We start from the raw sequence: 16,367 nt of genomic DNA on the forward strand, positions 1-16,367 counted from the left end.
GACCCTCCCCCCAGCAACCCTCAGTTTGTTTTGTGAGATTAAGAGTCACTTATGGTTTGTCTCCTTCCCAATTCCATCTTGTTTCATTGATTCTTCTTCTACCCACTTAAGCCCCCATGTTACATCACCACTTCCTCATATCAGGGAGATCATATGATAGTTGTCTTTCTCCGCTTGACTTATTTCGCTAAGCAAGATACGCTCTAGTTCCATCCATGTTGTTGCAAATGGCAAGATTTCATTTCTTTTGATGGCTGCATAGTATTCCATTGTTTGTCTCAATTTTTTATTTAAATTCTAGTTAGTTAACATACAGTGTAATATTAGTTTCAGGAGCAGAATTTAGTGATCCATCACCAACACTCAGTGTACATCACAAATGGTCTTCTTAATACCCATCACCCATTTAGACCATCCTCTGACCACTTCCCTCCAGCAGCCATGTGTTTTCTGATTAGTTAAGAGTCTGTTTTCTAGTTTGCCTTTTTTGTTCTTCCTCCTATATTCATGTTTTGTTTCTTAAATTCCACATATGAGTGAAATAATATAGTATTTGTCTTCCTCTGACTTATTTTGCTTAGTCTGATACCCAACAGCCTCCATTCACATCAATGCAAAATGGCAAGATTTCATCCTTTTTGATGGCTAAGTAATATTTCAGTGTGTGTGTGTGTGTGTGTGTGTGTGTGTGTGCATGTGTGTGTGTGTGTGTGTGTGTGTGTGTGTGAGAAAGAGAATGTGTGTGTGTGTATCACCTCTTCTTTATCCATTTATCCATTGATCGACATTTGGGCTCTTTCCATAACTTGGCTATTGTTGAAAATGCTGCTATAAACATTGGGGTGCATGTATCCCTTTCAGATCAGTTATCCTTTAGGTAAATAAATAAAAAATAGTAGTGCAATTGCTGGGTATAGGCATAGTTCTATTTTTAACTTTTTTAGTCACCTCCACACTCTTTCCCAGAGTGGTTGCACCAGTTTGCATTCCCGCCAACAGTGTAGGAGGGTTCCCCTTTCTCTACATCCTTGTCAACATCTGTTGTTTTCCTGTGTTGTTCATTTTAGCCATTCTGACAGGTGTGAGGTGGTATGTCATTGTGGTTTTGATTTGTATTTCCCTGATGATGAGTGATGTTGAGTATCTTTCCATGTAACTGTTATCCTTCTTTATGTCTTCCTTGGAAAAATGTCTATTCGTGTCTTCTGCCCATTTTAAATAAGACTATTTGTTTTCTGGGTATTGAATTTTGTAAGTTCTTTATAGATTTTGGATACCAGCCCTTTATCAGATGTCATTTTCAAATATCTTCTCCCATTCCATCAGTTGCCTTTTAATTTCATTGATTATTTCCTTCACTGTGAAGAAGCTTTTTATCTTATGAAGTCCTAATAGTTCGTTTTTGCTTTTGTTTCCTTTGCCTCTGAAGATATGTCTAGTAAGAAATTGCTACAGCTGAGGTCACAGAGGTTGCTGCCCAATGTTCTCCTCTAGGATTTTGTTGGTTTCCTGTCTCACATTTAGGCCTTTCATTCATTTTGAATTTATTTGTGTGTCTGGTATAAGAAAGTGGTCCAGTTTCATTTTTTTGCATATAGCTATTCAGACTCTTAAATACAGAGAACAAACTGGCGGTTACCAGAGGGGAGTTGGGTGGGGAATGGGTAGAATAGATAAAGAGGACTTAGAGTACACTTGTCCTAATGACCACTGAGTGCTGTGTAAAATTCTTAAATCACGTTGTATACCCGAAACTAATGTAACACTGTATGAAAAATAAAAACTTTAAATGTAGCAATGAGCCCTTATATTACTCAGAATAAAACCCATAGTACTTACTTTGGCCAATAAGACTCTCTACCATCTTTTCCATATCCCTTTTCCCTCTTCTCCACTCTCCAGCTCACCTCTTGACTTGTATTCTTCTCCCATTTGCTCATTCCAACTCCAGCCGTACTGTCCTCTTGGCTGCCTCTAAAACACATCAGGTATACTTTTGAGTCAGGCCTTTGCATCTACCATTCTTCAGCCTCAGATAGTCTTCTATCCCACTACCTCTTGATAGTCCCATGACTTGCTGCCTCCCCATGTTGAGACTTTTGCTCAAATGTTTTTTTCACTTTATCGGTGACATTTCCCTTTCCTTTCCCATATATACATACATAAATACAATGGTAATATATATATATATAATATGTATCTATTATATAATATTCTATATTATATCTATATAATATTCTATTATATATCTATATATAAAATCTATTATATAATATATAATAGGTACCTATTATATATAGATATATGATATATATATATATAACCTATTATATGATCTATATATCTATATAATCTAATATATCTAATATATACCTGCAGATATCTGTAGGTATCTGTAGATATATAGATAGATATAATAGGAATCAATTATATAATCTATATATATCTATATAATCTAATATATATCTATGTAATATTATATAATCTATTATAATATATATAATAGATACCTATTATATAATATACATACATATGTATATTAATATATACATATATACACATATATATAATTATATACATATATAATATATAATATATAATATATGTATATCAGTATACACAAATCTTACTCCCAAGCTAGGTTTTCCCTAACCTCTTTTCTGCACTTTATATTTAGATTTATAAACAAATAAAAGATACTTGGTTGTTGTCCTCTTCCTCTGCTAGATGGGTGCTCCATCATTTCAATGACTTTTGTCTCTGTTGTTTATGACTATATCCCCAGCTCTTGGGAAGGAATCCAGCAATAGCAGATCTTCATGAATATTGTTGAATAAATATGTTAGACACTTGAGTCAAAAATGAAAGCAGTTCCTGATCTTGTTAGGGAGAGAGACATTTAAAGAAAAGATCATTTCAAGTGTCATTTGAAAGAAGTATGAGTAGAAAGACGATGAGCTTTTTAACAAAAAGCTTAAGGGTTGAGGATGATTTTACTCTGTAGGCAACATTGGAGCTGAGTATTTAAAAATTAAATGACATTTTGCCAGGTGGAGAAGGTGAGAGTGTAGGGCAGACAAATAAGAACAACAGAAACACAGGTATAGATGTCTGAAAACACAAGACACATTAAAGGGACAATGAACAGTTGTGACTAGAGCCTAAGATAATTAGATAGGCAAGCAGGTAAGTCAAGGGAAGGTAATTTGGAGCTGACTGGGAAGCAAAGTAATTTTCTTAAATTCTCAAATTAATAAATTTCAAATTATAGAACTCATAATCTTTAGTAACTGGTTCTAATTTTCCCAAGCCCTTAGCTTGTCTACATTAAGTTACTTATACATAACAATTAAGTAACAGCAAGTTGATTAAAATCATTCCGTATTATTCTTGGTAAAAAATACTCCTGACTCTCACGATCTAATACTCTATATAAAAATAAAGGCACTATATTATATGCAATGTATCTTCAAAGATAAAGATATTAGATTTTTGAAGAAATGAAGTGGAATTAGGGAAAAATACAAAAGTGTGGCTGCCCAAGTTATATATCCTCTTATTCTTTTATCATAGGCTTTCTGATTAAGAAACAGCATATTCCCAAGCTAATTTTCTTATTGCACTCCTTGTTTGCTTCTCTGTCTCTCCATGAAACAGTCAATTCCAGTTTAGTGCCTGGTATATTCACAAAGCTTTAAATAAGATTTGCTGGTTGGGTTGAAATTGCATCCAGTGGCCTGCCTACTTACACAGACACCTACAGATCTTCTGAAATTTGCCAATTTCTTGCTGTGTTTAAGAGACTGAGCTAAATTCTGTTAAACATACAAGGAGAAAAAGAATGAGAGAAAGATGGAAGAAAGAAAAAAAGAGAAAGAGAAAGAAAGGGGCAGGGAGGGTGGGAAGGAGGGAACAAGGAAGGGAGAGAAGGACAGAAGGAAGGCAGGAAGGAAGGACGGTAAGTAGGAAGGTAGGAGAAGAAGGAACCGGATGCCTTCTCTCCATTCAAGGGAGTTTGGTTGTTGAGAGCCTATGATGGGATAAATTTATTAATATGTTTTGCCTCAAACAACTGTCCAAAGTTCCTTCTTTTTGAAATGTTGTATTGTCAGAGATCAGAATAATTTATTAATGTGGAATCTCAATAATTTTTATGGATCTGGTTTATGATGAAAGACAGGAAAATTTCACTATTTACTAATCTAATTCAAGAGCTCTTCTTAAGCCTATTAATATAATTTTCTAATTAAGGAGGACATACTTTAAAGTCCAGGACATTATGGTAAGCATCAGGAGTCTCATCAGTCAATAATAGAAGAAGGAGTTATTAAAACACAGAAAATATTCAAAAGCATGACTCTTGAAATTCCACAATATCTAATCATGGCTTCACTCTCAAGAAGCTTATAATTTAATATGAAAAGTGGACATACTAAGTAAAAATCAACAGACAGTGTATGTCTAGTGGTAAATATGAGATGCCATTGAATAAGGGGAGAGATGCACCCTCCAGAGGGTTAGTCAAAGAAGAATCCATAGAGGAGACAAGACTTTCAATGAAGCTCTAAAAGGCATATAGAATTTTTGATATAGACATATTTGAGGGAGAGAGAGAGTCTTTTCTGGGATAATAATATCAATAAAAACAATAGCAATAATAATAATGAGTAATAGAAAGAATGTCTTCCGCTACTATCATTTATTGGGTTTGATGATGTTCTGGGCATGGTCCTAAGTGCTTTATGTGAACTGCTTTATTAAATTTTTATAACAGGCCTCTAAGGTGAAGGATGGAAATTACAGATTGTTGAACTTGAATCTTAGTGATTACAGGTGACTCCCCAAAGAAACATTGATGTGAACTAGAGTCTACCCGGTTCCATGCATTATTTAATTAAGCACTAACCTTTTCTGTTCAAGGGAAGAGTATGTTTTCTGAGGAAATGGAATGCACAGCTGGAAATATACTTAGGAGCAGACCCTGGATACCAGTTCATAGTTTGGTTTGTGCACCTCTGTGTGGGTTTCTGGAGTTTCCTATAGAAATGGGGACATTCTGGTAGTATTCAATTGAAAAGGTTTATGATTTATTACAATGAAGGGACTATGCCATAGACTGAGCAAATTGAAGGCAGAAGCCTAATTAAAGGTGGGCAGAGAGTGGACGGGGGGGAATGTAAAAAGGAAGGAAAATGAACTGGGAAAATTTGGATCTAAGGCTCTCCTTAATTCTGAACTCACTTATATTTGGGGGACAATATCAGAATTTAAAGTTGCAAAAATTCTTTAAATTCTAAGTTTAGAAATCTATGCTTGTAAAATATGCATCCATTTTGCTGGAGTAGGGGATCGATGTAACCCACAGTGCAGGAGAGAAGTTATTAACAGGAGCCAAACAAGGTGGGGGCAGAAAAGAGGCAGAGAAGCGTTTGAGAGGGAAGCACATCAGATAGAGAGGTGATTTATCTCAGATATTCCATCTGGAAACCAGACACAATAACACAAAGCCACCCCCATATCTATAGATAAGTGAATTCTACTGAAGATAGGTACAAACAGGACTTTAGGCAAGTAGGCCAGGTAAGTGGCAGGCCTTCTCCCAAGGACAGCACTGAAGTGCAGTAAGAAAACAACTTTCACAGCTGCTCAAGAAGCAACGAAAACTAGTTTTAACCTGTGTTTTGCCGAACCTTGATGAACCTTTGCTGCTACCCATTCCAAGATTGAAGCTGGGCCACTTGCATAGGGCTGGAGACCGGTTCAGACTTTCTTGGTAGAGGCAGGAAAGAGCTTACAGAATTTATGCAGATCAGATCCTTGTTGTCTCTAAGCTTAAATACCGTTAACTAATTAAACCAAAATTGACTCGGATCATAAAATGTGTTCCTGGAGTATTAAACATGAGTCTAAAAGCCAGGCTTGACTTCTTAGATACATGTTAAGTTCCTACGTGCTTAACCCAGATTTCTAGTGGTTTGTAATGTTTCTATAAAATGGGGTATTGGTGGGTTTTTGGTTTCTGTTGTTTTTTTTAAGGAGATAAAGACACGAAAATAAGTCAACTGCATTCCTGGGCCGAGGTGTGGCTCTACTTACTAAGAAATATATTCTGTTAGTTTCCAGCCACAGCCCCATTTCTTCTGCACTGAAATCTAATGTTATAAGATAAAATATTTTCTATTAAATTTGATAGGTTTAAGTAAAACTACATGATGTGCTTCCATCAAAAGAAATGAAAATCATTCTTCAAAGTGGAATCAATTTGCAATTGTGACAGATGATGTTTTTCAAATTTAGCTGCAGTTCCACAATGGCACTTTGATGTCGTTGAAATAATTGACATAAGAAGCAATTCTCTATTTTAAACTGTGTTCTACTTTCAGTTTGGTTCTTCATAATAGGAACACTCCATGGGGTCCTGGATTCTTGTAGTTTTTATTTTGCAAGCTACTTTGCATCATAAATTAAAATCTGCTTTTTGTAAAAGGAATTTCTGATTTTATAATAAAAAATGTTTTCTCACTTTTTTATATTGGGAAAAAAAAAGTCTGTGCTTCCTTTGAGCAATTAATGTATATTGATGCATACATTATCATTTATATTATATCACATATCTTAGTTGACAAATAGCCCTATTCAAAGCAAACATAAATTGCATTTCGTTTTTATTATTTACCAAAGAAATTTCCTGAAGACTAAAGAGCCAAGCTAAATGCTCAATTTCTTGCAGCATTTCTGGGGAGAATCCAAGCAGAGATCATCTTAAACTTGAAGCAAAGGTAACAGAGAAGAATCAATAGGCTAACATCAAGCTCTATGCCCCCCAGTCTAGAGGCATCTCTGTGGAGGCATGGATACCCGAAACCCCACCTACTGAAAACCCCTAGGCAGATGCAGATGTTCTATAGTGATAGCTTTGAAATCTTCATTCTCTGGTTTTTGTGGATTTGTGGCAAACTTTCCAGTGGTTCTCAGAAAAATGAGAAAATAGGAACACTGCAGTGAATTTTCCATAAACATAAATATATTTCTGTTAAAGAACTCCCCTTAAATAGGAGATTTTCCTCTTCTTAAGCTCCTTCTTTATAAAATAATTATTATTGTTAATAGGAGGCTGTTTATTGTTTTTAACATCCTTTCTCAGGAAAATGAAAAGTTGTCAGTCCTGTGTTGGTTCCCACTTGTTTTTCTTTGAAACCATGCTAAATATAAAAAACCTGGAATGGGAATCACTACTGTAGAACATACCAGTGGTAACTTTGGTGAATTTTCTTTCCTCCAGCCCCATGGCTTAAAAAGGGACATGTACAACTTATTACCTCATTTTTTTTTAAGTAGGCAAAGTAGCAAGAGTTCTGTTGGAAGTCTCTTGCATCTAAGACATTTCTTCAGACGATAAACTTTGTATCCTGGTTTCAATAAAACACCAGGGGACTAGATTACAAATATCATTGACTACTGAAATATGTATTACAACATAGAACTCAATGTGGTATTAACATACCTGTCATGATTTTATCATTCCTCAATCTGAATCCATTTTACAGTGCAGATTAGCTAGCTACCTGCCAAAACTGAGTTTCATATCACTTAGTTATTTAATAAGATGTTTCCAGATGACTCCATCCCTTTGCGTAACTTTCAGTGAAAAGATTTAGTATCTAATGCTCACGTCACTGAAACCTACTGTAATTGCCAATGTCTTCCGGTATTCTAGGATTGCTGGAAATAACAAGAAACTGGTAAGATTGAAAGTCCTATGTGATTTGACACTGTCTTGAGAAAACATGGGGTTTCTGTGAGTCATGTTCTATGTGAGTTGATGGTACATTTGACATTCTGTTGCTTTCTTTCCCTTGTCCCCTTTCCAGTGAAATCAGATGAGCTACAGACAATCAAGAAAGAATTAACCCAGATCAAAACGAAAATTGACTCCTTGCTAGGGCGCCTGGAGAAAATTGAGAAGCAGCAGAAGGCGGAGGCAGGTAAGTGAAAAGGATTTATGGCCAAAGACATGCCATGGTTAAACCAGTGAGACAGTGTCAATCACAGGGACAGCTCAGGGCCAGAGTGACACTCACTGAGTTTAGCAGGTTAATACAGACACATGAAGAAAGTGTTTAAGCCAAGAGTTGCAACAAGGTAATCTGAGTTTTTACTCATTAGAGAACATGAACCCATTTATCTAAATTTCACATTTTTAAACAAGGAGAAAAGTTTTGGTGATAACAAGCATAGTTGTATCATAATTAAAAGTTAATAGCTCACTATCAAGAATCTTTTAAGAAAATAAAATCAATTACTGGAATAATATTGTCAGACTAAAATAATATTCATATTTAAATAAACTAACTGCAAAAATATAACAGATTCCAGAAATGAAGATTAGAAAGCCCAGCCCCTACATTGCTACAACCCTGCAAAACCAGTACTCAGTTTCAGGGTCCTCCCCATCAAAAGCATGCCCCTGGCCACCCCCTGCCAAGTCATTTGATTCTGTCTTTTACAACTTAATGCCCCCTCTCCTTTGAATTATTAGCCTTGACCCTGTTTCTCTTCTAATACAATTCTCATGCCCTTGTCATGTGGCTACATATAGTTTTTAAATCATAGACTGTGAGAACTGAGATACAGGTAGAGCTGAGCGAGTACACAGTTTGAAAATCGTGTTCTGCAAGCCTCACATACCTCAGGGGCTCCCTGGAGACAGGATGAAGGTTAGAAGGAGGCCCAGGAGGCAGATGAACTCATGCCTCCTCCAAATCCAGCCCTTGTTCTACCTGTGTATCGATTTTATTATTGGGTTTCAACATATGACTTCATTTGCTTAAAGAGCTTCACTTTTCAGGGGTGCCTGGGTGGCTCAGTCAATTAAGTGTCCCACTCTTGATCTCAAAGGAAAAAAAAAAGAGAGCTTCACTTTTTAAAAAATATAGTTCTGAAAGTCATTGATCAAATCCAGCTTCCTCATTTCACAGATGAAAAAAACAAAGGTTCAAGGAGGTAAATTGATTTTTCCATGGTCACTTGACTAGTGAGTGATGGACCTGGGTCTCAAACCACAGTCTCATGAGTGACTCCTGTGCTCTTCCCATTTATAGTTTTAATCTCAGGTCCCACCTAGGACCTGGTCTCAGTATTTCACTGAGGTGAGGCCCCCTGGTTACTCCTTACTAATGAGAACTGGTTGGGCTCCTGGGGCTCCTAAGCTACACAGCAAAGAGGAACCTGCCTGTGTGTTCACTCTATCACTGGGGTGAGGACTAGAGCTTTTATCTCCTAGTGATGAGCCATGTAGGACTCATGAAAAGAAAGCAGATGTGAGTTGGTGGCACAGCATAGTGAAAGAGAGAAATAAGCTCTGGTTCAGATTCTCACGCACCACTGAGCTAGCCTCATTTTTCTCATTTATAAAATAAAGATAGTAATCCTTACCTCACATTGTGAGAAACAAATAAAGTATCATATGTAACTTATACAGCACAGTTATGAGCAGGGAATAAAGGGCCAAGAATCAGAGCTGTTTGGCATTGGCAGTAACGCAAGCATATACAGGCAAATGAACATTTCCTACTATTTTCACATGACCCATTTTTTTAATTAATTTTTTTTATTTTTTTATAAACATATAATGTATTTTTATCCCCAGGGGTACAGATCTGTGAATTGCCAGGTTTACACACTTCACAGCACTCACCATAGCACATACCTTCCCTAATGTCCATAACCCCACCCCCCTCTCCCAGCCCCCCTCCCCTGAGCAACCCTCAGTTTGTTTTGTGAGATTAAGAGTCATGTATGGTTTGTCTCCCTCCCAATCCCATCTTGTTTCATTTATTCTTTTCCTACCCCCCAAACCCCCCACGTTGCATCTCCACTTCCTCATATCAAGGAGATCATATGATATTTGACTTATTTCGCTAAGCATAATACCCTCTAGTTCCATCCACCTCATCACAAATGGCAAGATTTCATTTCTGTTGATCACAAGACCCATTTTCTAAAAACATGAGCTATATACCTAGTACATGGATGGCAGCTTCTCACTAATGTGGATGGGAAAGAGTAGATAAAACAATCATTTTATTAAAAATTTCTATTATTAACATATTTTCTACTGAGAAAAGATACGGGCAAAAGATTGGAGTAGACATTTTTCTAAAGAAGATATACAGAGATGGCCATCAGGGACATGAAAAGAAGCTCAGCATCACCAGTCGCCAGGGAAATGCAAATCAAAACCACCAGGTAATATCACCTCACGCTTGTATCAAAAAGACAAGAAACAACAAGTGCTGGTGTGGATATGGAAAAAAGGGAACCCTGGGGCACTGCTGGTGGGATTGTAACTTTCCACTATGAAAACAGATGGAGGGTCCTCAAAAGATTAAAAATAGAACTACCATATGATCCAAAAATCGCACTACTGGGTATTTATTTGAAGAATAAACAAAAACACTGCCTACCCTTCTTAATACAGAAATTTAGACTTTAGGAAGTTTTTTATATGCTGTCTATGGCACTAATCTAAAGTGTTGCTGTAACTGAAATATCCTGTGATGTCGCCTAAATCAATATTTCCCTTTGAGGAACTTCTGTGAAATTCATTATTATGTAAAACAACCCTTACAGCAAAGGACTTTGATAACCAATTTGCACTTCAGTTTAAAGGATTATGGAGAACTCATTTAAATATAAATCACCTCAAAGAGAAAAATGTGATCCTTATTCTATCATATTATACCTTCCAGTTTCCTGCAATGAATAATACCTTTCACATATCTTCTTGGAAGATCACCTATAAATGTAACACCATAATTCAAAGCTTGGCTTTTTCTTTTCATGAAAGGCTGTCACCTTATTTTTGTACGTGTTTAAACTTTCCCAGTCATGAGAGAGTTATTTTTAAAATGATAGGCTTAGTCTTTTGATATTTATGTCTTTCTTACTTTAACATGTTAGGAAGAAAATGGAATTATTTAATTTGTAATTTCATTCACTTGTAACTGTCTCCTGAACAGCATTCATATTTAGGGAGATAAAATGATTACTTTCTATATTTTCTTTATGAAAAGAAATCAGGGTTTTAAGGAAAGAGTCAAGACTAGATTATAGAAAATGGAGAGAAATAGAATAAAATTCTTAAAAACTCTCAATACCTTACTAAATTTAAGAGAGTACTCATTTTAATGCTTATTTGGTTGCTGAGCTAATTATTTTGTAGCTAACTAAGGTGTCTATTTCATTATTACTCTTTTATACATCTCTCATTCCCAATCTCAGTTTTTGGATAATGAAGGTTTCTAGCATAAAGCACTTGCAGGAAGGAGATGGAAGATCACAAACCAAAGACTGAAAACCACACAACAATGGAGATTGTCCAGTATTCAAGCTTCATACTTTCATACTATCTTTTTTTTTTCTTTTTTGTTTGTAGTGAATTTCTAAGCTATGAGGAATAATTGTAATGAAGCATAATACTTGACTTGGAATTCTCTATACTTTCAACTGCTTCTAATAAGCATTTGTATGATGTCCTGTCTCCCTGTTCGGGATTGTAAACTTCCTGAGCATAAGGTCATGTGTTCTCTTCCTTCTCTAACTCCCCAACGACATGTACTATATACCAGGCACCACCTGGCAAGTCATCTCAACCCCTCAAATGTAAACTAGAGGAATGGATTATGACCTCAAACATACTATCCTAACTTGAGTTACAGTTAGCATAATTCTACAATGGATAGTTATTTTTTTCTTGAATAATTCAATGAACACAACTTTGAGATATAGGGACTATGTAGATTATTGAAAACGACATATAACACTTATATCTGTGTAGCCTACCATTGTGCCTCACTCCTGGATGATTCTTTTAAAAGAGCTATATATAAATGGTCACGTAGGAATGGCACAATTTACATGTGGTTTACACAGCAATGTTAAATGACAAAAAAGTGTAAAAGAGGCAAGAAAGAAAACTAGAAACTCGGTATTATACAATAGGCACAATTAATCCACAGGCAACTACATTTTTTTAAAAAAAATCAAACTTCAAGCATAAAGTCTCTGGTGTGAAAAGGCAGGTAGATATTACGTATTTCAATTTTATTCTCAGTGGTGTCCCTGATACACTGCAAGCCTGTCCTGCTTGGAAATTCCAATGATAATAGCCAATGTCGGACCTCAGCGTTAGAGAGGTCCCAAACCAGGTCCCATAAGATAAATTCATCCCCCAAGATGTTTGGTAAAAGACACAGAATTTTAAAAAATAACATCCAAGATGGGGCACCTAGGTGGCTCAGTCATTAAGTGTCTGCCTTCAGCTCTGGTCATGATCCCAGGGTCCTGGGATGGAGCTCCACATCAGGCTTCCTGCTCCGTGGGAAGCCTGCTTCTCCCTCTCCCACTCCCCCTGCTTGTGTTCCCTCTCTCTCGTTGGGTCTCTCTCTGTCAAATAAATAAAATCTTTAAAAATGGGGTGGGGGGGCACCTGGGTGGCTCAGTAGGTAGAGCATCTGCCTTTGGCTCAGGTCATGATCCCAGGGTCTTAGAGTCAAGCCCCACATTGGGCTCCCAGCTCAGCCGGAAGCCTGTTTATCCCACTTCCACTGCCCTGCTTGTGTACCCTCTTTCTCTGTGTCTCTCTCTTTCAAACAAATACATAAAATCTTAAAAAAAAAAAAAAATATATATATATATATATATATATATATCACCAAGAATTATAATATTGCAAATAAATAGCAAAATACATAACTGCTTTTGAAAAGTTGGAATCTTTCCATATTGCTATCATTTGGTGCATGGCATACTCTTTTCAGTTTGCTAATATTTTTATTCAGCCAGTTCACACATGAATGTTATTTACTGGGTTGGTCCCTATTTGCATTTATGTCTCAGATACCTACGATAGGTTCTCCTTATAGGGCACTAAGCCAATGTTCTTTTGTTTTCACTTGGTTTGGTTCCCTGAAGCCAAGATAATGTGTCATCTATTGTGGATGTAACAGCCAATTAAATATTTAAAAGGAGCTATAATATTCTCACTTCCAACCTTTAAATGGAGAGTCAACATAATTGGCCCATAGATGTTCATCTTAGCTGTATTCAAATTTTTGTCAGGACATCTTTGAAGCCGTCTTTTCTCTAGATAAATACCAGTAATTTTTTCAGCTGCCTCTCACGAATTTGGTTTTGCATCTTGAACCATTGTCATCTCTCTTCTCTGGTCTTCTATAGTTTGTCAACTGTGTACTGAGGTACTCAGGATGGAAAACATTGCTCCAGATATAATCTGGAGCACCTATAACATGCTCCCTATAATGTAACTATTTCTGCCACCTATAATGTGACTATTTTTGTTCTGAATACCTTACTGATAGTATTTGCACTGTGAATTAAACTGGTGATGTTTCTGGTTACAGTTATTGGATTAAATACATGAATTGAGCTCTGTCGTCTTCTGAAACTGCATTAAAATGATAGGATTTAGGGCGCCTGGATGGCTCAGTGGGTTAAGCCGCTGCCTTCAGCTCAGGTCATGATCTCAGAGTCCTGGGATCGAGTCCCGCATCGGGCTCTCTGCTCAGCAGAGAGCCTGCTTCCCTCTCTCTCTGCCTGCCTCTCCATCTACTTATGATTTCTCTCTGTCAAATAAATAAATAAAATATTAAAAAAATGATAGGATTTAAAAAATGAAAACCCCTAGGCATAAAGAGAATGGGAACAGAATTTTAGAAGCTAGACAGCAGATGGAGAATTGTACCTGACTTAGCATATCCTAGAAATCTGGGTCCAATTTTAACCGCAGAAATCCCAAAAGGCTCAAAATTAAAGACATATTCTTCTGGAAAAGGAGGTATTATAAATGGTTGCAAGTCTGTTGAGGAATCAAATTCCTTTATCACCATTCCTAACCCCACTAGAAAGCTGGTGAAGTTTCCTTAGAGAAAAGCTACAACAGCAGATTTCAGAGCTGGTAAACAACAATTTTAAGTGGAGTTGAAGATTAAGAAGAGAAGTAAAAGTTAACACAATTACTGTAGGAATTCCAGGCATTCTCTTCTTCCTCAGCTGCCAGGCTACTGGCAAGACACTAGAAGTTTTCATTGGGAATATGAAAGGAAGGATTTAAAGATGCTGGCATAGGTGCCACCCAAGGAATGGTCAACCAGGTCATCCTGCAAAAACAATAACCCTGTGCTTATGAAGCTGCCCATTGATATTTTAATACCCCACTGGTAATATGAATGGACAAGCATCACTGAGTAATAGAAAACACTTAAGATAGAAAAGAAATATCAGAAAAGGAAAGAAAAGGAAAAAGAGGTTGAAGGAAACAGATTATGCAGAAAAATAAAATTTTAAAAAGAAGAAAAAACACCAATTAATACACTCAGAAAGAAAGAAGATAACTGCATTCATGAAATAACATGAAACTAAAACTTGAATATTCAGAGGACAGATAAAAGAACTTTTAGAAATTAACATATGATAGCACAAATAAATAACTCAATACAGGATTGGAAGACAAAAATTAAAGAAACTCTCCCAGAAAATACAGAAGAAAATAGATATGGAAAATAAGAAGGTATGGATGTGAAAATCACTGGATGAAATCTGAATAACAGGGTTTCAGAAAGAAAGAGGATAGAGCATCGAAAACATTTCCTAGGAAAACAAAAACTGAAGAGCATAGTCAATCACACTCAAAGACTCCACTGAGTGCTTGAAACAATGCATGAAAATAGACGCACATCCAAGCATATCATTGTGATATTTCAGAATGAGAGGACAAAGAGAGGTCGGTCCTGCCAATTTTAGAGAGACAGAAAAGACCGAAAACAGTTCTCATATATAGAAACAGGAATCAGAATACCAATGGGCTTCTCAGCAGCCACATAGAAATGTAGAAGCCAATGAAAACATGCCCTAAAAATTCTTAGGTAAGATCATTTAAAAGCTACAATTCTGTACCTAATACCCAAATCCTTAAATGTGAGGGTAGATTAAAGACATTTTCAGATATATAAATATCAAGAAGTATACCTTAATTCATTCTTTCTCTGAAAAGTACTGGAGGAGGTATTTCACTAAAACAAGGAGGTAAACTGAGAAAGGGGAAACACGGCTTTCCCAAAGCAGGGAAATCCAAAGGCAAAAACAAGGGGAATTTTCAAGATGGTGGTAAAGGGTATCCTGGCATGAGCTGTGCAGTGGGCCCAGAAAGAAAGAAGTCCAAATCAGTCCTACTCCCAAGCTCTGAGAGAGACTTTTCCAAGATGACATTGATCCAATAGCTAAAGGGTGGGGAAGTAAATCAGTCTAAATGAGATTTACATGTCTAGTTAAAGTTTGCTCAACTACATAAAAGTACATAGAGAATTAAATTAAAAACAAACAAACAAACAGACAGACAACAAGAAAAAAACCTAAGGCAGTTTTTATCACCAAAGAAAATAGTATTGTCCAGGAAAGAAAATTTATTTATTATATACTAATAAGCTTATTTGCACAAAGCATTAAATACTTAAAATTGTTTAAAAACAGAAAATTGGTCTAATCTAATTTACAATATAACTTCCCAGAGTGATGGGGAGTAAGTGGGGATTGTACAATAGAGAACTCAATCCTTAGCTTTCTAAGTCTGAGTAATATCAATGGACAGTAATATCAACAGACAGAGCATAAATTGATCAAGAAATAGCAATATAGACATATTATTTAGAAATATGATGGCATATATTTAAAATGATGAGCTGAGTGGAAAACCTTGAAGGAACTGAAAATGATGAGCAGGTAGGAAGGGAAGACTGCTCTTTTTGGTAACAAGTCTTGTGGAAATATTTGACTACAAAAATTAAATGTTTAAAAGAAGCTAAATTTAAAGAGATGAAAAGAGAGTGAGTTGTGTGGTTAGCAACAGAATCAAAGCTTTTCCCTCTGCTTAATGGAGAAATTCCTATGGCTCTCCCTAGGATAACTGTAAAAGAAAAATTGCACTGGACACTTACTAAAAATGGGAAGGAAGACTTCATTCAAGACTGTTGCCTTTTTTTTTTTTTGAGTAGGGCTCAAAACTAGTGCAATATGGAATGGAAACTGAACTCTACTAAAACAAAAGGCAGAATAATTTTTAAATGCTAAGCTAATGGAAAAGTATTAGAGGACATTAGTACAGAGGTTGGTTGGTATGATTGGGCCATCTGTGTTTGCTAATTGACTGTTACGGAAGATAAGCTTCTACTCTCCCACAGAGACTATCTTTCTTGATGATTACATTTCAAGGGGATGACTTCTAGATCTTAGGAAAGACAGGCCTAGATTGTAAAAGATTTACATCTCAAAGGAGCATAGAAAAAATTTAC

The 16,367-nt window shown here is 36.2% G+C and overlaps 1 protein-coding gene across 15 annotated transcripts in view; it reads left to right on the forward strand.

Annotated features, from left to right (window-relative positions):
- Positions 1–16,367, forward strand: part of RALYL (RALY RNA binding protein like) — a 691,697-nt gene that overhangs the window by 634,162 nt on the left and 41,168 nt on the right. For 14 of the 15 annotated variants that reach the window (XM_059394797.1, XM_059394795.1, XM_059394793.1 and 11 more), the window contains one exon: positions 7,872–7,985. In XM_059394797.1, the coding sequence (XP_059250780.1) occupies positions 7,872–7,985 (114 nt within the window). Of the gene's footprint in view, positions 1–7,871; positions 7,986–10,127; positions 10,304–16,367 lie in introns of those variants that run through there. The other variant, XM_059394788.1, reaches the window with a different exon arrangement.

Source organism: Mustela nigripes, chromosome 3, assembly GCF_022355385.1.
Source record: "Mustela nigripes isolate SB6536 chromosome 3, MUSNIG.SB6536, whole genome shotgun sequence".
In the NCBI taxonomy this organism is placed as follows: Eukaryota; Metazoa; Chordata; class Mammalia; order Carnivora; family Mustelidae; genus Mustela; species Mustela nigripes.